Below are 21,416 nucleotides of genomic sequence, written 5' to 3' on the forward strand. Positions count from 1 at the left end.
TGCGACGCAGTGCAATGCAAGGTCGTAGTATATATGCAGGCAAAGTACCAAAGTCTATGCAAGAAGATCAAGCAAATGATCGAGACGGAGGGCATGGTCAGCTGGTCACGTTCACGTAACGTGACAGTGACGTACTCCGTGTCAATGTTGCCATTATGTCATAAATAAGACTATCCGTTTCACAATATATGTACTATATTTATTATGTCCTATCCGGTGAAGAATTTAAGATGCGGTTACTGCAAATTACTCCTTTTAATCTGCCCCGAACTAGATGTTTCTTTTTTCCGAAAACGCAGTACAGACACGGACGTTTATAATGCGCGCACATTCACCCCCAGTAAACGGGCACACGTACACCATATCCATATGAGCACGTTTGAAATATTGACCTGATTGACGAAGTCACCACGGGCATACAAATATCATATCCCTATGAGCACATCCGAAAGACTGACCCGACATATCTTGAGATTGACGAAGTCACCAAGGACTAACCCGATATATTTTGATTTTGACGAAATCACCATGGGACATATCTTGAGATTGACAAAGTCACCACGGACTAACCCGATATATTTTGATTTTGACGAAATCACCACGGGTGTCTCGCTGTCAATAGGTATGCCGCATATCATTGAAGGAATAATTAATCGCAAATGCGAGTACCTATGTCAAATATAGAATTTGAACCTGGATAGGTTGGTTCCAACACAAGGAACCTAACCAATTAAGCTTTATATGCTTGCAAAGACACCTACAGATAGACATGCTAACATACAAATTTGAATTAAATTGGTTCATGTATTTAGTAGAGATATCTAAGATAATCTCTTATATATTTTTATAGGATTTCTATATGGCTGTTGACAGAAAATTAAGGCTAATCTTAGCTAGGTTCGTGCTCTAACCACCTAGATCTTTCTCCTCTAGCTCCAACGACTGGTGACGTCCTAACGAGTTAGAGTTTAGGGTCTCAGATTTTGGGGTGGGGGAAGGGAGAAGAGGAAGGAGATCGCGGGGTTTAGAGAGATGGCTGTGGGAGACGACGGCCCAACGGTCCGCGGTGGACACAGGCGGACGGCGAGGTAGCAATGGCTCCAAAGCTGCCAAGATGGAGGAGGGGCAGAGGGCCGATGTTGGCGATGAGGGAAAATAGAGCTTGTAGTTAGGAGATGACGGTTGGTGGTGGCGTTTCTAGCAACGGGGAGCTGTCGAAGATAGGAAAGAAGGCGCCGCAGGGGCACTCGTTGCCGCCAACTTAGAGATGAGAGGGGGGGGGGAACGCTGCGATGATAATGACGAAAAGAGAGAGGAGGGTTAGTGGTAAATGGCACAAATCTTAAAACAATCCAATGGTTTAGATTTTGCAAGATTTGTAATGGCATTTTTTCAGTCAAACGCCATACAGACAGTCCCTATCGTTTAGTAGTTTGTAAGAGAGCACCGGAGGTGCAGTGTGCATGATTTCAACCATTACGATTCAAGCCCTACAACAACGAATATGCATGTGTGCTTCTAAGGCCTTTCACAGTGGGGCGGAACTTACCGTGGCTTCGTCTCACGTGGCAAGAAAAGTGGGTGGGGCCCATAGCTATACTCGGTTCTCCGGTTCCTAGCAAAGCAACGAGGAACTTCGCTCGGGCGCGGGGCCCACTCGGGGCGCGGGCCCACTTGGTGAGCACGCGGGCGACGACGACTCCGCGCCCCTATGGGAGGTCCTCGGCCGCTGCCCATGGCGAGTCGCCGGCGCGGCTCTCTACTTCAATCGCCGGCCGCGTCGGCCACGCCGCCCCCGATCTGGTCGACCGGAGCTCGCCGGCCAGGAGCGGCCCGCTTGGGGTGGAGAGGGAGATGCGGGCGGCCCCCCAAGCTCAGCTCAGCGCGACGACGACGACACCACTGCCGTCCTCCTCTCTCCGCCTTCTCGTCGTCGTCGGTTGGAGCTGCTTCGCGTCGACGTCGGTGGTGGCCGAGCCGCCGCCGCCGCCGCCGGAGAGGCGAGCTCCGGAAGAAGAGGAAGAGGAGAGAGCAAAATGTTCGGCTTCGGGCACCACGGCCAAGACCAGCCACCCCAGCACGTCGGCGGCGGCGGCGCGCACCAGCCCACCTTTAATATCTTCTGCCGCCGACCAACCCGCGCGACGAGCACCAGATCCCGACCAACCCGTGCGACGAGCACCATATCCGCGCACGGGATGAAGGCGGCGCCCTTGGCCACGCCGGTCACGAGCGGCCCTACCGCTCCTCCGCTTGCCGCTTGCCGAAGATCAGCCCGAGGACGCCGCCGCCACTGTCCTCCCGCACCGCCGCTGCCGTCGTCCTCCCGCGCCGCCGCCACCGTCCTTCTCGCTCCGCCTCCTCGTCACCGCCTCCGGGAAGAGGGAGAGTCGGGCGTGGCAGGGACGGCGCGCGCCGCCGCGGGCGGCGGCAGTGACGGCGACCACCACCACAGCCGTAGTGCTCGCTGACGACGGGGGCAGAGGCGACGGGGGCTTGAGCGGAGGCGGCGAGGGAACGGGCGGCGGAGGAGGGGAGAGCCGGCGCCGTTGGGTGACGAGGGAGGAGGACCAGTTGGGGATTTGGTGTCGGTGAAGATATTTGTGGGCCCCACAAGTGGTGCTTGCACTGTGAAGAGAGTGTCTTCATCCTATGTGTCATCCTGTGGTAACTCATATGGGGTGCTTGCACTGTGAATGGCCTAATAAAATTTCAGTGAAGTTAATGGATCTATAAACGGTTCAAATCCTATGACCACGCATAATCGAGTGTGCTTTCAATAAAAATTTAGCGAGGATTAGACCTATAGTTTTGCAAAATTTTAGTGAAGATCAACAGATCTAAGGTCCATATCCTACAACCACACACAAGCGGATGCGCTTTCAGTAAAAAAAAAATGAGGTTCACATATCTTTATTTTCATTATATTTTGCAATTTATATTTTATTTTGTTGGATTAGTTTGTACGCGTGGTAAACTACGGACAAATATTAGGAAACAAAGAGAACAGCACAACAATCATCAGGCAAAGCAAAAGCAAACAGAGTTTGCTTCCGGCGAGGGGAAACGGCTCACGGATGGTCGGCTGGGCTGATGCAACCGAGAGAGCCGCTCGTGCGGGCGACTTGTTGCAGAGATGAGGCAAGTGATGCCGACTTGGGCAATAGGATATCATTGATCCCTATCCCCAACTGAACAAGTGTCTCAAAACATTCCAACGGCCAGGTTAAGAAATTCAGTAGGAAACCATCATTTCAGAGCAGGTATGACTGATACTATTGTCAAACAAAAGCGAATTAAACCATCATTCAGAAAAGAAAAAGGCAGTGGCGGCAGCAGCAGAATTTGAAGCCTGTCCACACTGGAATGGATTTGTCACCTGAGCCAAGCAGGCCAAAGCTTCTTGCGGTTTCTTGCACGGTTGTGCTGCAAGAGCATGTTTAATAATTCCATGCTATGTGAAGGAAAGCAGAAGAACCCTGAGGGGTATGAAGATAAGGAATCAACGGTGATACCATTCATGCTGTGATGTTTCTTGAGAAGTAAATAGACCACACATGTTTTCCTAGTTCTGTAGGCAGTTGTACAGGATAATCGATCGATCGAACGAACGAACCATCCCCTACGCGATCTAGGTCTACGGGCGAGCACTCAGTCCATCCTTCCCTTGATCACTCTCTCCTGAACCTCTGTGGGAGTCCTGCATTAACCAACAAGCCAGGAAAACAAATTTCACAGATTCAGTAAGGACAACGACAGCATTAGAGTTTTCATCTAAACTCCCATGTTTAGTGTGAGTGAAAAATGATCATATATGGAACTTACACAAGGAGAACATAACCACCCCAGCCACTCAGGCAATCTCGATCAACAGAAGCCTGCAGCGCTTGTGAGATCGTCTCGAATAGTTCTTCCGGTTCCTTCACCAAAGAAAATTGTGACAGAAAAATGTCATGTTTACAGTGCTCAAGGAGACCAAACTATAAGTAAAATACCATTCTGCAGATAGTTTTCATGTAAACTAACCATGCTTGGCTTATACATGGACTCACAAGCACCATATAGTGATTCTGAAGCAGTGCCAGAAACCACAAAATCTTTCGCTAGTTCCCTGCTTACAAGAATCACCTTTGATTAGTATGAACCTTAAAAATATAAAACAAGGCAGTAAATCAGCATATGGTACAAAGTGAAAAGATAGGTATCATCAAATGCTACTGTGTTTTTAAGAGGCTAGAGACTTACAGTGAAGACGAAGGTAGGATAAAGTTTGAGAATGGAATACAGCTATATCTAAATTAACAGTGTGTTACTAAGAGGCTTGAGATTTGTCGTGAAGAGGAAAATAGGAAGTTGGGAAGAATACAGCTATACTAAGTTAACGGTGTGACTTTTTGTAGGGCTGCTATTAAACCCTACAATCAAGACAAACCCTCTTAAATCACCTAAATGGCTACGTATATGAGCAAATGAATGGAAATGACAAGCATAATCAAACTTAACCTGAGATTCAACTTGAAAAATTAAGACTAAACTAGAAGTATTAAATATGAGATTATTTACTCCTACACACACTCCCAAGGGGTATGGGTTGTATGATATTTATCATTATACCAATAATACATTGTTTATGGTACCGTTGAGAACTTCAGATCAGTTGAATTTTGGACAATAAATTTAGTAAACGACTAAAATGAGACGAGAGAATATAAGTGATACATACTTGGCACCAATGCAATCCATGGTACATATAAATGGCTCATCATTATCTCCTAATCCAGCAATAACTGGTTGGCAGAAGTACGGCCCAAACCTATACCATGGAAATATTCTATAAGCTGTTTGCATAGTTAAGTCAATGGAGAGAGAAAATACAAAATAAGACGAGATCTGTGAGTTTACAATAACAGAAATACCATAGGTTTACAAAACTTCCTTGTACATTTGATTATTTGAATGATGAATGATTCAAAGATAGGATTTGTGAATCACATATGATGTAAAGGATGTGTTAAGCCAAAACCAAGAATTTTACACGATGGTTGTTAAGGATGTGCAATAACCAAAAACAAGAATTTTACACAATGGCTTCAGCACAGTGAGAATCAAAGCTAAATAGCTAATATCTTGCCCTACAGATCAGAGGAAATCATATCAATCACTAGCCCCACTCGAATAGCAGCAATGATTCTCAATTTTCATCAAGTTGATATAAGAATTAACATAATACAACTAATACAAGGCATGTAAGAACGACTTTGCACAGGAATTTCACAATTCAGTAAAGCAAATATTACTTCCTACTCATCTTACACATGAACCAGTTACTTAGAACGCGATCATCATCATATCATCATATCTTCAAACAGGGCTAGTGAGCATTCTAACCTCTTCTCGTAGAGGAGCGCGGAGACGAGGCTAGCGAATGCCTGGGGCTTCATGTCCCTCTCCTCCCTCAGCTGGTACAGTTTGTGCCTGAACACCAGCCGCTGGTACCTGCAAACACACGGCGCACATCAAAACCCCCCCAAAACCCTAACTAACAAGCAACTCAATACGCCGGTTCTAGAGCAAAATCCGAGAGTTCCGGGACACCCACAGCGTCTGGGCGTCGGTGGCGAGGCCGGAGAGGCCGATGTAGAGCTTGTCGTGGATCTTGAACACCCTCTGGAAGTCGGTGGCGACCGTCTGCAGCTGCACCCCGAGGCGCCGGTCGCTGGCGATCGCGAAGCAGTTCTTCCCCACCATCGCCACCACGGCGCTCCCGTTGTACTCGAAGATCTGCAGCGACACGAACCCCAAATCCCCCGCCATCGCCGCGGATCAGACGCTAGGGTTTTGTGGGAGCGGAGAAGGGGGAGGGGGATCGCGGGGGGCACTCACCGACATGACCGGCGCCGATGGGCTCGACGGCTGCGGCGGACGGCGAGGAGGCGGCGGCGGCGGCGCGCGGCGATTCCGGTTGGTCTCCGGCGAGCGAGAGAAAAAAAATAATTAAAGAAAAAAAAACAAGCGGCGAGTGTGATGTATAGAGAAGTGAACTGTACCAGATACGGATACGTACATGGGCCCAAAATCCAGCCCATTACTGATAGGCCTGACGCCGCTAAGAGGCCCAGTTTTGTGAGGCCCGTATAAACATAAGATTATCTCGTGGGCCCTGCCCATAATAAGGGTTTACATTTTTTGCAGGCCATTTTTAAAGAAAAATAAAAAGATAAGAGAGATTACGCAATTATGCTCAAATCCCCTGAAATTTGGTTTGCCATTGGATGGAGTGGTATTGGAGAAACATCCATATGGACTTTGTGGGAAATATCATACTCACTCCGTTTTTTAATAGATAACCCCATTGACTTTTAGAACACGTTTAACCATTTATTTTATTCAGAAATTTTATATATATGCATAAGATATAAATTGTTGTAAAACAACTCACAACAGAATAAATAAAACGAATGGTAGTATGATGCTGGAATTCATATGTATTATTCTTCTCTGTATTTGAGCTTTTCTGTGCTAACTCAACTGGACATGCCATGTTAATTGCTTTGCTTTTACTCTACTGCAATTTAAAATTATTTGCATTTCAAATGGTCCAACATATTTGCTACTAGTACTAGTACGCAACTGAAGCTTGCAATCCTCAGATGCAAGGACGATTTGAGGCGCATTATACTTAGTACTAGATTACTAGTACGACGTGAGATTAACTTGAGATAATCCAGCATATGCACGTGAAGAAATTAAATGAATCAGATGCATTGAGTACCTCTTCCAGTCAAGAAGCTTGTACGATTGTACCAACTATTTTATACTCCTAAAATATAGGAGTAATAAGTTTTAGTTCTAATTCTAGAAAAAAAAACTTATTTTATTTTGAGACATAGGTAGTACTAGATTATTTTATCTTTGGAATTGACCAATCCATTTTATCTCAAAATATAGTTTTTTTTTGTTTTTCAACGAAATTAAAGAAAAGATAAAAAGTAAATAGTCGGTTGGAAGTCACTGAGGTTGTGGAGATATGGAGTATTTTGAATATTTTATGACTATATATAGACCACCCTTGATACTATAGAAATAGGTATATTTTGCAATAAAATGTGAATAGTATAAGTAGCTATGTTTTAGATGGAGGGAGTATAATCCAAAGCTACTCTAAAATTTTAAAGTGTATTTCAAGACTTAACAATTCTTGGATGGTAAACTGATAATGTTCTCAAGCTTGATAAGCAAGAACATGAACAGAGAGATTGGAGAAATGAATGTACTACTAAAAAACACATCTACATTAGACTTTATCACACTAATTTTGAAGCTCTCTTCGCTTGCCGATGAATGTAGGAGAATATCCTCCTCTAGAATTGTTTTATATATTTTTGTGATGACCCAAGCTCCACAATTCCATGAAAAGGCCAAAAAAGTGTATCCTTTTGAAATTTGGCAGAAAATTCCTCTAACAATCTTCATTTGCCTTTCTTAGAAATATAATCTAAATAAAAGACTTGAACATAAATTAAGCATAACACACTATACATGCATGGAGGTTAAGTGGGAAAGGGGGGATGACTAAGCTAACAGTCAATTAAATTTAAGCATAATCTCTTGGACTTTTTGCATGAACAACTCACTTGCCTTTCAGGTAGAATGAGACATTCCAGACAAAGACAAGAAACCGTGGTGCTCTGCCCCCCAGCACCATTGATGCCAATAATTATACATTCGGTCCAAGAAGACATAACCAGCAGTGTCACATTAATCCCTACTTGCTAAAGCAGGTATGGATGTGTGGTCTCCAACTAACCTCATCAAATACTATCTAATTATGCGCAGACATGTCCCCATGGGTCATTACACTGAAGTTGCTACAATATTACATGGCTCTTTTTCTTGCATCCAATGACAATGCAACCATATGATATTATGATATTGTCTTGATTAATTTCCTACCTAATATGCACATGCTCATTAGTTCACTTTGTTTTTCCTAGCCATGTATAGATCCTTGGATTTTGAAAAGGGTTAGTTAGACTTGGATTTGAAAAGGGTTAGTTAATCTACCAGTGATTGTGATTCCATTTGATATTTGAGAACTGAGACATATACTCCTGTACCAGCTATTACCTCAATGCAATATGTTTCACTGACGAGTGGGCCTGCTAGATTATACTACTGTACCAGCTAACCTTTAGTTTGGTCATGTTGAAAAGTACATTGCCATTGTGAATAAGACAGCAGAATAGTAGATGTCTCTATTCACAAAGTACAGTAAGTGGAGGTCACACTACTCACTACACCTACCAAATCATTATTCTTTGTACAATCTACTACTTAAAACATTCTGTACAAGACTCATAGCCCATCACTAGCTTGAACTAGAAGTGGACAAGGTTAAGAAGGTGAGGAAATTTACTTGAACCAGAGAGCTCAAGGTCACCAGAGTCTACAAAGGAAAAAGATGGATGAAGTAATTTTAGAACCATACAAACTGACATCTGATTTCATTCTTCAATTGCCACTTTTGTTTCTAGGATTCTTCAAATGCTAACTCGAATGTTGTTCTTCATCACGCATAAAACTTGATTTTAAAGGGAAAATAAGTATGCGAATCAGTAGACACCATATATGTGAGTGTAAGACACAATGTGGCACATTGAGCATGGCCAAAGATTTCTTCAATGCTATTGAGTTACAGTATGAAAATCTTTAATATTTACAGCAGTAATCAGATCCAATGGGGGGGGGGAAGGGGGGAACACTCTTTACTTGCTTCTTTATACAGCCTACGCAAACCCCGAAAATCTATGAAATGAATCAACAAGTTGAAGGTCACTAGGAGAGCACACTCAACCTCAGGCAAGCACCAATGAAGGCAATTCAAGCAAGAAACAATAACCTGCACTCAACACCATAAGTTATCCGAACCACTTGGGTGATATGAACTCACTGAATCACCGCATTCCGATCACGCATTTCCTTTTCTTTCTCAACAGGGAGACTGCTTTCGAGTTGCGCAAGGTGATTCCGGGGAAATCCTCAGTGTCCCTCCAAGCTCCATGGGGACTAGGGGAATCAGAGAGTGGAGTACATCTGTGATTAGTGGCCTGTAACTTGGTTCTGGCTGCACACAGAGCACAGCCACCGCAGCAACCTGCGAAGTAGCGAATCACACAAATTGAATTAGTTGAAAAGATTTGTGAGGATAAAGATAGAAATTAAGAGGGAGTTTACTTGGTACAAGTGCTTCAGATCCATTGTGTTCTTGATCATGGGGTCAATTATGTTAGGGAGCTTTGATCGGTCAGTTAGCTGAGGCATGGCCTGCATTTGATTTCCATATGTCAGATGCCAATGGATTAGGAAAATTTAACTTAACCACCTGGATTCAGGAGATGAAGCTTAAAAATATTCTATGCATATCGAGAGAATGACTGTTTTTTAATTGAACTAAATTCAACATGTCAAGTATCAGAATGTTGGGTACCCATGTAACAATTGACTGGCACTGAGATTGTGCTGTCTTCTCAACAGGCCGCCTTCCCAACAGAAGTTCAAGAAGTACTACTCCAAACGCATATACATCACTCTTCTCAGTCAACTTCCCTGAATTTCATGCGGTTGCAGATAATTAAATTAGATGTTAATGTGAGAAAAAAGTTAGTCTACATAGACGATTACAGGTGGGACATGAGAGTTAGTCTACATAGACGATTACAGGTGGGACATGAGAAAAGAGAGGGCATACCATCTAACAAGTACTCGGGAGCTACATAGCCCAATGTCCCAGAAAGCTTCAAACTTCCTTTGCTGTGATTCCCACTGGTCACTGCAAGGCCGAAATCTGAAATCTGCAAACCAAAGATGATCAGTGATATGTGTTACGATTGACAGTAATATTCTAATTGACAAGAACTAAGATAAGCAGGCATACCTTAGCATTGAAATCTGAATCTAAAAGTATGTTAGATGACTTCAGATCCCTATGGATAACTGGTGGATTGCAGTGTTCATGAAGATATTCTAATCCCCTGGTTAATTTAGTTGACAGACGCATATGATAGGAATCAATGATAACGGTATAAAAATATATTTAATCATGCAAAGTGAATAAAAATGGATGGTAACCTTGCTGTGTCAAGAGCAATCTTCATCCGAATGTGCCAGCTTAGAGCCGACCCATGTGATGGTCCTAGAAACAAACAAATAGATTAAAAATGGATACTTCTCCTTGATCATACTCACAATTCTGAGGAAACAAATGAAGAACAAAGCAAATTAGAAGGTACCATGAAGTTGTGCTTCCAGTGATCCATTCTCCATCAGCTCATAAACAATGAAACGGTTCTCTTCATGAATACAGAAGCCCAAAAGGGACACTATATTCAGATGCCGAATACTGCCAAGTAAATCTAGCTCATTCTGCCAATTCAGAGGTAACCAAAAACAATCTTAGCAACAAGACAAGTCTCATCAAGAACAAATTTCAGGCCATGGACATAAACAATCACCAACCTCAAATTCCTTCTCACAGTCCTGTCCCCTGTGGCCAAATCTCTTGACGGCAGCAACAAGTCCTCCTTCAAAATTGGCCTTGTACACACACCCAAACCCACCAGCTCCAAGCAAATTGCTCTCACTGAACTTCCCGGTCGCCGTCTCAAGTGTATTATACTCCATCATCGCGACAAGTCCTTTCTTGTTAGTCTTCATTGAGTTGAACTTGTTCAGCATCGGCACCAACGCAACCCTTGCGGTATCTGAACAATGCAAAGTAGTAAGTTCAGTAGCTATGAGATTTTCATGGACAAACAAGACAAGCCAACAAGGATACATGAACCAGTCTGGGCAGGGCAAAGAAAAGGGCCCAATTCAAAACCTGAGCTGCTTCGGATGTTCTTGGAGTCATGGGCTCGGTGAGAATGCCGGCACAGGATGCAGGCATACAATACGGTGGCGACGATCGCCATGCCGGCGACGGATGCAAGGCCAATGGCAATGATAAGCTCCTTGTGGAAATGATGGTGTTGCCTCTGCTCCATTGCTGCCACTGCACCTGTGAAGCATAGAAGCAAACCAAAGGGTGGTGGATTAGAGCACTCTAAGTGTTTGAGTGAACCAATTCGAGAAGATGAACAGCTACTAGGCCAGCTGCTCATTTGCAAAAGAAATGCCTTTGAATTTTTTAGGTAAAACTTTTTATGTACAAAATTTGGAGAACCCCCAAGATTGAAAAAAAAAAAGAAAGAAAAAGCAACTTCTCTTTCCTACAACCAAATTTTGAGGCAAATATATTGGAGCATCTTTTGTTTCTCTTTTTTCCTTTCGAAAGAATGCACTTTTTTGTTTCTTTCCCAAGATTGGGCAAAGTTCACCATACTAAAAAGAACGAGCACATATATTCAATTCCAATTCGTACCCAAGTTCACGAGACGGCACTTAAAGTTATGCGCTTTGTTCAAACTTGGAAGAAACCAAAGGATCCCAAGGGCGCACTTTTTACCCCATATCTCCAAAAGAAACAACACGGGTTTCCCACCAAATCAGCACGGGAATTTCTCAGAAATGGGTGAAGGAAACATCGATAAAATTTCTCCCTAAATTTTTTTAAAAAAATTAGCCAGAGAACACAAAATTCAGCAATGCGACAGGACACCAAAACACATAGACAAAAAAGAAAAAAGAAAACGCAATCTTTGATCCAACTGTAACAGCCGCCAACCTACCCAAGGGAGGAGAAGGCGCCACCGCGGCGGCGGCGGCGGCGGGAGTCACGGCGAGGCTGCCATTCGAGGAGAAGATGCCTCCACCTCCACCTCCACCTCCGGTAGCCGGAGCCGGAGCAGGGGGAACAACCCGCGGTGTCGCCGGCGCCGGTGAAGGCCCCGGTCCAGGAGAAGGCGAGGCCGCCGCCGCCGGCGACCGGTGAGTCCTCCCATTGGCCGGCAACGAGCAGCTCAGCACCAGCACCAGCACCAGCAAGAAGAAGAAGCGGGAGGAGGAGGAGGAGAGAGGCGTCAATGGCGGCGGTGGCATCGCATTGACCCTCTCTCTCACTCACTCACCTCGCTGGCTGAAGAGGAGGAGAAGTGGAGAAGACAAAGGGAACAGCAAGAACACAAAGGCCTCTGTGCCTCTCTGACAAGATACCATGAAAACCCAGGGAATCCAAAGATAAAAAAACTAATGCAGATATTGTGACCAGCAGGTTGTCCTCTTCCTCTCCTCCCCTCTTGATCCTCGTGTGCACTCAACCCAAACCAACGATTTGTCTGCACAAGCAGCCTGTTTCTTTCTTGATCTTGGGAAATGGAGGAGGAGGAGAGGGAGGAAGAAAAAGGCAAAAGGCTTTTGGTGCACGGACTGTATGGATTGGTGTAGTTTTTGTACTACTACTCCTACTACTGCTAGTACTACCAGGGTTGATCTCTGAAGAAAATAAGAAGAAAAAAAAGGGAGAAAAACAGTCATGTGGCAGTTGCCAAAAGGCAGTGCATTGTTTCTTGTTGGGATGGTGAGCACTGAAATCAGCTCATTTGAGAGAGATTGAGAGAGAGAGAGAGAGAGAGAGAGAGTTGGTGTTGAATGGGGGTGATAGTACATGTGCAGTGCAGGGCAGGGCAGAGCCACACCAACTTCAGTTTTCGTGCCCTCTCCGTGATTCCCTCCTTCCATTCCGGCCCACCTCCTCATCTTCAGTGCACAATGCTCTCTGGCCAACTGGCGAATTTCATGCGTACAAAGTTTAAATTTTTTGACATATTTTGGTCGTGTGTATTTTGAGTTCAAGCCTCCATTAAATTCGCATGATTTTCACAGTATTTAGTTCGATTTAGAATTGTTCCGCGCGACTTTGTTGTAAGGTCTTCCTTAAAATGTAGACGATATCTTATCAGGTCTGATCATAAGCTAAAACTCTTAAACAATTTGTGGGTAAACTTTTATATAACCCAATGCTAGAAAATAAATGACGATGAAAAAAATCAAATTCAACTACTCCTATAAAATTAAGTTTTCAAATTTAAATTTTGATAATTACGGTTGATAAGCTGAAGAGTAAATGATGGAGGAGCTGTTAGTTTAGGTTCTGTAAGACTCATATGGATTTGAACACTAGTTTGATATACTAAGGCTAAGTTCGTTGGAGTGAGTTGGGAACTAATCCCTCCGGTACTACTTATTAGCGTATAATTAATTAAGTATTGATATTTTTTTAAAAAAATATATTAATATAATTTTTTTAAAAAAAAATTCCTGTAGAATTTTTTTTAAAAAAACGTAATATTTAATATTTTAAGAAACGTGCACGCGGTAAAGAAAATAAGGTGAGTCGGAAAAGAAGGGGGAATAACACAGCCTAAACGTTATAGATGCTGTTTTGAAATAACGGTTGAACATATAAATAAGTGGAGTAATTAACTAGAGTAGTTAAGACTTTTTTGCAGCTGCTACCAACTCCTGACGACACAAAAACCGCGGCGTTTCAACGGGAGAGCAAACGGCAGTTGAGATTGTTCCTCTCGATGGAGTTTAAAACCGAGCTTAAGTATCATCATCAACTGAGCATTGAATCGATCTCACCCATGAAAGAAATGTTCCATCTATCTCCACTGTCACCTAGTGAATGATCGCCCAAATTAAATTCGGCAGCGATTCATTTCGATTTCGAACGCACGGACAGGCTTTGTTAAGAGGATGAGACTCCACAGGTAGTACTACTAGTACAACTCTCTGTCGGTGTTTCTCTTTCGCTAATCATGTTTAGATTTTACAGTGTCAGGGTTTAATCAGCATTTTATTTTATTTTTATTTCTTTCAGATGGATGCAGAACAAAGCAATTCTGTTAATTAAAATGTTCAGAAAACTCTAGTTGTGGCTTGTGCAATGGGAAGTGTAGCTGGGTTTTTTTTTCTTCTGTAAAATCAGACTAAAATTTAAATTGGCAATATGAAACATACTCCTATACGATTTGTAAATTGGATTATCAGATGGTCGTAAGGGTGTATGACCCACACGTACACGCTGAACACTGCCGTATTCGGACAAGTTTTCGCTTCAAACTGCAGAAAAAAACATGCAACTTTTCATCTCAAACGCCTATAATCATAATCAACAGCAGAGTACACATGAAGTACACCTTGATAGTAATTTTTATATATACATGTACTATGATGCTTCCTCGACCAATCCATCTAGATTGAGATAACAATCCAGGTGATTAGCACAGTAAAAATAATACTACCTGAATGATTAGGTGACACCTTTTGGTACTATAAAACAAGAACATGTTGAGATGATGTTGTGATCTTTGTGTAGGCCAGATCATGCATATGCATCTGCAGATGGTCTCCAGACTCTAGTGAGTGATTGCCAGGTCTTCTGGCAGTGACAATCAGCAATGTCAAAACATTGCAAAGCCAGAATGGAATGCATATGTACAGGGGACCAGGCAATTTTGTTGCATTTGTGATCTGTCAGAAGCAGTCACACGGCAACTGGCTAAGCTAGTGGCTAAGCTGCTGATCGATCTGAGCCGTTGATCCATACGCTCCAACCGTCTGACGGTTGGGAGGATAAGTATATGGTCCAATTAGTTAATGAAGGGCCTAGTTGTTGATTTAATTGAACGACCTACTACTGTGGATAGCTACTCTAGTCAAGTACTATATTAGTGTTGGTACATAATACTAACAATACGTGCAACATCAAATTAATTCTATTAAATCCAATATTTGCTTTTATGTTGAAAATATTGAAGGTCCCTTCGTTCTAATTTATTTGTCGTTCAAAACTTTTAGAGATGTTGTTCTAGTTTACCATACCCTCTTCGTCCTAAAATATAAGCATTTTAAACATAGTGTCACGTCAAATATTTTTTACTTTGACTATTAATATAAAAAAAATTAAAAATATCAATTATGTAAAATTGATTTTACTATATTTATCATTAAACAAACTCTTTTTATTTAAAACATTCTATTTTTATAGATAGTGTTGATCAAAGTAATATCTCGAATACTATGTTAAAAAAATGCTTATATTTTGGAACGGAGGGAGTAACATTTAGTTTTTTTTTTGTTAAAATACTTGCCGTTCTGATATTCCATATCTTTTTAGATATGTATTTCCTTTCATACCCTTCACTAATATAGCAGTAGTAGTAGTACTAACAGAAAAAAAAATGAATTGCTACCTCTGGGAAGATAATTAGAGATGCTGAGGGTAGCAATATAATAGGTCACACCTTTTAATTTAGTACTATGAGATTTGCCAGAACAACTAACAAACTGAAACCGAGGGAATACATTTCTTTTTCCTATAAATTTACATAAACATGAACAAGTCTGACACTCAACAAAATGGTGGATATATATGTACTACTAATTACGTTGTGGATGACGCGAGTGAAGCGTCACGTTATTAGTTAGGCTGTTGCTTGCTGGGATTAATTGCAGTGGCTTAAGCAGACCGGCCGGCACGGGTGATTGTTGCAAATGCTTACACGCAGTGTATTGTAGAACTTACTCCGTTTCATAATATAAGTCATTCTATCATTTATATATATATATTATTGTTAATAAATCTAGATAGATAGATATGTCTAGATTCATTATCATTAATATTAATATGAATGTGGGAAATGCTAGAATGACTTACATTGTGAAACGGAGGGAGTAAGTCATTCTAGCATTTCATTAATGGTAATAAATCTAAACATATATATCTATCTAGATTCATTAACATCAATATGTATATAGAAAATGATATAATGACTTACATTTATGAAACGGAGGAGATACTATCAGTCATTGATCAAGAATCACGGGTACCAGTACAAGCTTTGAAACTACATTATCTCGGTGATGACTTTATCTTGTCAGGTCACTACCAAATGATGTTGCAGTCACGCAGCAGTAGTACATTATAGATTACCGTGTCTGTACTGTGTTTCTACAAAGAAAGTACATTACAGATTGTGTCACCGTGTAATTACTGCGTCAAATCGGGTGATTAGTCACCCATGTGTACTCTTACGTAGTACTGGTACGTACGTTACAGAATGTTTTCGAGGTATGTTTATTACTAGTTTATTAGCTGCAGCTAAATTTTAGAATTTGGAACTTTTAAAGTTAATTTTGGAGGGTTTTCTTCGTCGTGGTCTGTTTTCTAGTCAAGAGTTTTAAACCGCTAATAAAACAAAATATAAATGTTTTATTCTTAAATTAGCGTGGAAGAAAATACTCTCTGTTTATAAATACTCCCTCCGTCCCAAAAAGACTTAATCTAGTACTTCGATGGGACATACAACGAATCTGAACAGAGGGAGTAATTGACAATAAGCACTATTCATTTTTGAACTTGGACCATTCATCTTTGTGTTTTCCTTGATTGTTTACACAGTACTAGAAATGATGCCATGTTATTAAAGTGGATTAGTTGTATTAACTAATGGTCAAACAATTTGAGAATAACTAATGGTCAAGATTTAAATAGAAAAGTTAAAATTGTCGGTTATTTAGAAACGGATGGAGAAGATGGATGTATGGGGAAAAAAGAAGGATTTTAGAGTGGAAAATTTGTTTGGTGGAATTACACACTGACGATCGTTTTCGTCGCGATACCGGTACTGGACCGAATTACGGATCTGCAAGGCCGGTGTACTGGGCCGGACCGAAATCTTTGTCCGGCTCCGGCCCATGGGCTGGACAGCCCATCACCACCAGGGCACGTACATATTTCTCCAGGGTTTATAGGGGGTATCTTAAGCATAGAGCTTAACTATGAAGCATAAATTTTGTATTTAAAATTTAACTTACAATTAATAATATATGCTAACGCAAATTTTTCTACCAGGTGTAAAGCTCGAGCCAAAGCTGCCCCACACTGACCTGGCTTCATCCCCGAGGTCCGAGTAGAGGTATCGTATAGGTCCGAGTAGAGGTATCGTATCGGTATCGTATCTTGGTAGGAAGCTTGGTAATCACGATAACCGCATAAAAACCATGATAAACACTGAAAAAAATCGAACAAAACTTATCACAACTTTAATCTTTTTTAAAAGAATTGATAGGGTCACTGGCTGTGTACGTGTGGCTGGCGGCGATAACAACCGCGGTTTCAATTCGCGCTGCTCGTCGACTCAGGGTGTGTTTAGATCCTGAAAAAAATTAGATGTTTGAAGAAAGTTGAGAGTTTAGAAAAAAAACTAGAAGTTTATGTGTGTAAAAAAGTTTTTGATGTGATATGATATAATGGAAAGTTGGGAATATGGGGAAAACTAAACACGGCCTCAGCTTGGTGCAACATTTGCTTGGTCTCAGTCGATCTCGTCTTAAAACTTGAGATCACAGGTTACAGAGACTCTCTGATCTCCTCTGCACGCGAACGATCCATGCATGGCCACAAAATCACAAACTTCAATAGCACCACAAATTCGTATGCAAAATCCTACCAAGACCCTTACGATGAAATTATGTATGGATACAGCTTCAAAACGCACCAGTACGAATTATTTCATATGATTTTTTGATTAATTTCAATGAACCGAAAAGTAGTTGTAAACTTGTACTGGTTGCATTGCATGGAATGGAATGGAAGCAGTTGGTTAATGCCTCCCTTAATGACGTGTTTGAAGAAAGGGGAATGGCTTAATGATGCGGTTAGGAGACGCTGTAGCAGCAAACAGTGTACAGTGTACTTAGTACAGACCGGTACACGTACGGGGGTCTCGCGAGAAATGGTACGGTACGGTGAGCCGCTCAGCGGTCTAATCGTGGTCAGGGGCCGGATGAGTGAGGGCTCGACACGGTCTACGCCTACGCAGCTACGAGTACACTTATTACAGTACTTATTATTTGTCTCAAAGTTAACTAACCCCATTCTAATACAGTAAATCTGGACACGAGTACACTTACTACACTACTTATTGTGTCTCAAAATTAACCAACCCTATCCTAATACAATGAATCTAGACACTTTATAATGTATCACAGGAACCCTCCGTCCCAAAATAAGTGCAGCTATGGTTTTCCGCGCCCAACTTTGACCATTCGTCTTATTTGAAATTTTTTTGAAAAAAAATAAAAACATAAGTCACGAGTAAAGTACTATTCATATTTTATCATCTCATAACAACAAAAATGCTAATTATAAAAAAATTTCAAATAAAACGGACGATCAAAGTTGAGCACGGAAACTATTTTGGGACGGAGGTAGTAATATTCATGTGTGTCAGCCTGATCTTTTGTCAGTCGCATACTTCTGCGATTTTGGTTCAGAACACCTACTGCCGCTACTCCTATGTGCATGTGAAAGCCGCTCTGCATTATACGGTTGTACTGGTATAGGGTAAGTTACCACACAAAAAATTTTACACCATGTCACATCGAACATTTGAACACTTATATAAATTATTAAATATAGGCTAAATAATAATTAATTGTACAGATTGCGACTAATTTACGAGACGAATCTTTTAAGACTAATTGCTCCATGATTTGACAATGTGGTGCTACAGTAAATATTTACTAATGATGGATTAATTAGGCTTAATAAATTCGTCTCGCCGTTTACTGATAGATTATGTAATTAGTTTTTTTATTAGTGCCCGAACATCCTATATAATACTCGATGTGACACGTTAAAACTTTATACCCCTGGATCTAAACACCCCCAAAATGTTTAGAACTCAACCTAATACCTTGTTTGGGGACTTAAATTTTTGCAAAACAGCTTGTTTGTACTATGTAGCTTCTGAGAAGATTCTTAGAGTCTACTCACTCTATAAATAAATTAAATCCTATGGATGAATTTGATCCAGGTTCATCTTTAATATTATAATTTCTTTAAGAAATAGGTAAGGACATATATTCATCCATCTCAAAATATTACAATTTAAAAAAGGATGTGTAATCAGTTATTCAGTTGTAACGTCTTGGGACGAAGGTAGTAATACGAAGATTCTAAAAAAAAATAGCTACAGCCAATGGGAAACACAGAGCCTAAAAGCTCAAATGATCTGATCAGCAGTCAACCCCCGGCGAGACCACTACAGTACTACACATTCTCCAGACGCCAGCTAGCGCTTGACATTGTGTGTGTTTAGTTCACGCTAAAATTGAAAGTTTGATTGAAATTGAAACGATATGGTAGAAAAGTTAGAAGTTTATGTGTGTAGAGAAGTTTTGATGTGATGAAAAAGTTTAAAGTTTAAAGAAAAACTTTGGAACTAAACTTTGGCCATTACCAGTTTACCATGACAAGTTCAACTCTAGGACGAATTGGCTATTGCCACCCCCTTCTGATCTTCTAGTAGCAATCTGGGCTCAAAATGAGAAAGAAGAGATACGCGTGTGCCTGGACTTTGTTTGACCAAGCGACCCACATGGAGTTTTCAACTTTCCTCGAGATATCTGCATGCATCGGCGCTGTTTGACCCGGTATATATATCTATTCAATTCTAGCAGCATGGGTTAGGGAGAAATGAAATGGATGATTCACTCGATTAATTAACACGGTAAATTAATATTTTGAAAACAAACTTTAAAAATATAAACAGTAGGAGTAGCAACTAGGAACAGAGTGGTCTAAATGCGGCAGAATAATGTTCGAAGAAACTTTTTTTTACAAGAGTGGAGTAAACAATCTGGACCAATAATCTGCCAACAAGCAATTATGAACAAGGCTGACCTATGACAATTGACAAACAAATCCGATGTTGGGCTGACCTATGAGCACGTTAAGGGGAAAAAAATCATATGTTACATGTTATAAGACGTTTTGACGTTGATCAAAGTCAAACTACTCTAAGTTTAACTAACTCTATAGAAAAAAGTAGTAATATAGTAGTTTGATTTTGACTAAATTTAAAACGTCTTATAACGTAAAACGGAGAGAGTACATTCTATGCCCTATAAAGATTATAATCCGTTCTTTTCTTTAAAAAAAATACAATCCTAAAACAATCACCTTACCAATCAATCATCTTACCCTTTTATATAAACTTTTTCACACCTTAGGGTGTGTTTACGCCCCATTTAGTTCCCCAGAAATTTTTCCCAAAAACATCACATCGAATCTTTGGATATATGCATGAAGCATTAGATGTAGATAAATGAAAAAACTAATTACACAGTTAGGGAGAAAATCGCGAGAGTAAAGTTGGGAAAGTGTGGATGCACAGCCTAAATGTCCACAGCTAGCCTGAGATACCAGATTTTGAAAGAAGTTAGTATTTTTTCAACTCTAAAATCATGTTTCAGCTGAAATTGTTACGGGCTGTTTAGTTCGCGAAATGAAAATATTTGGGTGTCACATCGGATGTTTGACCAGATGTCGGAAGGGGTTTTCGGACACGAATGAAAAAACTAATTTCATAACTCGCATAGAAACCGCGAGACGAATCTTTTGAGCTTAATTAATTCGTCATTAGCACTTATAGGTTACTATAGCACTTATGGCTAATCATGGACTAATTAGGCTCAAAAGATTCGTCTGGTGATTTCCCCCTTAACTGTGTAATTAGTTTTTCTTTTAATATATATTTAATGCTACATGCATACGTCCAAAGATTTAATGTGATGTTTTTGGAAAAAAAAAATTGGGGAAGTAAACGGGGCCTTAGTTCAAGATCATTTCAAACTTGTTACAGCAGTACTAGGACTAGCAAAATTCTAATGACTTTCCTTTGCTCTAAACAGTATTCCAAGCAGTACACATTCCGCTGCACAGCCGTCTTGCCCGTCCAGACTTTGGGAGATATTTAACCATTTGCCACATATAAATGTGGCAATTAACCTTTTGTCACTAGACCCACATGTTATAGACACATGTGGACATATGTCATTGAAATAGGGGTGACAAATAGTTATTTGCCAAATCTAAAAGTGGCAAATAGTTAAAAGCCCCAGACTTTGGAGGTCCTCCTGTCCACCGTCACTGCCAGGTGGGACCAGGGCCCCACACGGGCGAACACAAACGGCGGTCCTCCTGCCCGCGCCGAGCCACGAATCCCGACCACTGTTGCATTCGCCCGCTTAAGTTAGTAGCAGCTCTCCCAGTGACCGACAAGTGGGCCCCACCTCCACCCCACTCCAGTACTCTACTCTAGTACTCCCTCCCCTTCCAGTTCAACCCTCCAGTCTCCACCCGCCGCTCCTCCCACCTCCTTTACCTTGCGGCGTACGCCTCGCCGCTTTACCCTGCACCCACTGACAACCCGGCCCCACCTCCCTTCCGCTTTGCCACTGGGAGGTGGGGCCTGTGGAAACGTGGGGGCTAGGGGTGTCAGTGGGCGGTGACTCAGGTGGGCCCCGCTAGTGGGGGAGGGTAGCTATCGTAGGTGTGCGGGGTGTGTGTCGTGTGGGTGCGGGATTGGGCTATTTTTTTATTATTCCGCTTCCACCCCCAACCATTT

The 21,416-nt window shown here is 41.6% G+C and overlaps 2 protein-coding genes across 2 annotated transcripts; both read right to left on the reverse strand.

Moving 5' to 3' along the window:
- Nucleotides 1-3,495: 3,495 nt before the first annotated feature.
- On the reverse strand, nucleotides 3,496-5,996 carry LOC4328517 (proteasome subunit beta type-3-like). Its single transcript, XM_015772218.3, has 7 exons — nucleotides 5,884-5,996; nucleotides 5,600-5,781; nucleotides 5,389-5,496; nucleotides 4,724-4,813; nucleotides 4,027-4,111; nucleotides 3,826-3,920; nucleotides 3,496-3,700 (listed from the first exon to the last, which is right to left on the reverse strand). The coding sequence occupies exons 1-7, from the start codon at nucleotides 5,887-5,889 to the stop codon at nucleotides 3,652-3,654; spliced, it is 615 nt and encodes a 204-aa protein (XP_015627704.1). The 5' UTR covers nucleotides 5,890-5,996; the 3' UTR covers nucleotides 3,496-3,651.
- Nucleotides 5,997-8,631: 2,635 nt separating this feature from the next.
- On the reverse strand, nucleotides 8,632-12,120 carry LOC4328518 (probable receptor-like protein kinase At1g80640). Its single transcript, XM_015772217.3, has 10 exons — nucleotides 11,727-12,120; nucleotides 10,880-11,056; nucleotides 10,516-10,760; nucleotides 10,290-10,422; nucleotides 10,129-10,192; nucleotides 9,935-10,031; nucleotides 9,749-9,851; nucleotides 9,488-9,606; nucleotides 9,235-9,324; nucleotides 8,632-9,154 (listed from the first exon to the last, which is right to left on the reverse strand). The coding sequence occupies exons 1-10, from the start codon at nucleotides 12,034-12,036 to the stop codon at nucleotides 8,990-8,992; spliced, it is 1,503 nt and encodes a 500-aa protein (XP_015627703.1). The 5' UTR covers nucleotides 12,037-12,120; the 3' UTR covers nucleotides 8,632-8,989.
- Nucleotides 12,121-21,416: the final 9,296 nt, after the last annotated feature.

This window comes from Oryza sativa, chromosome 2, assembly GCF_034140825.1.
Source record: "Oryza sativa Japonica Group chromosome 2, ASM3414082v1".
Classification (NCBI taxonomy): domain Eukaryota; kingdom Viridiplantae; phylum Streptophyta; class Magnoliopsida; order Poales; family Poaceae; genus Oryza; species Oryza sativa.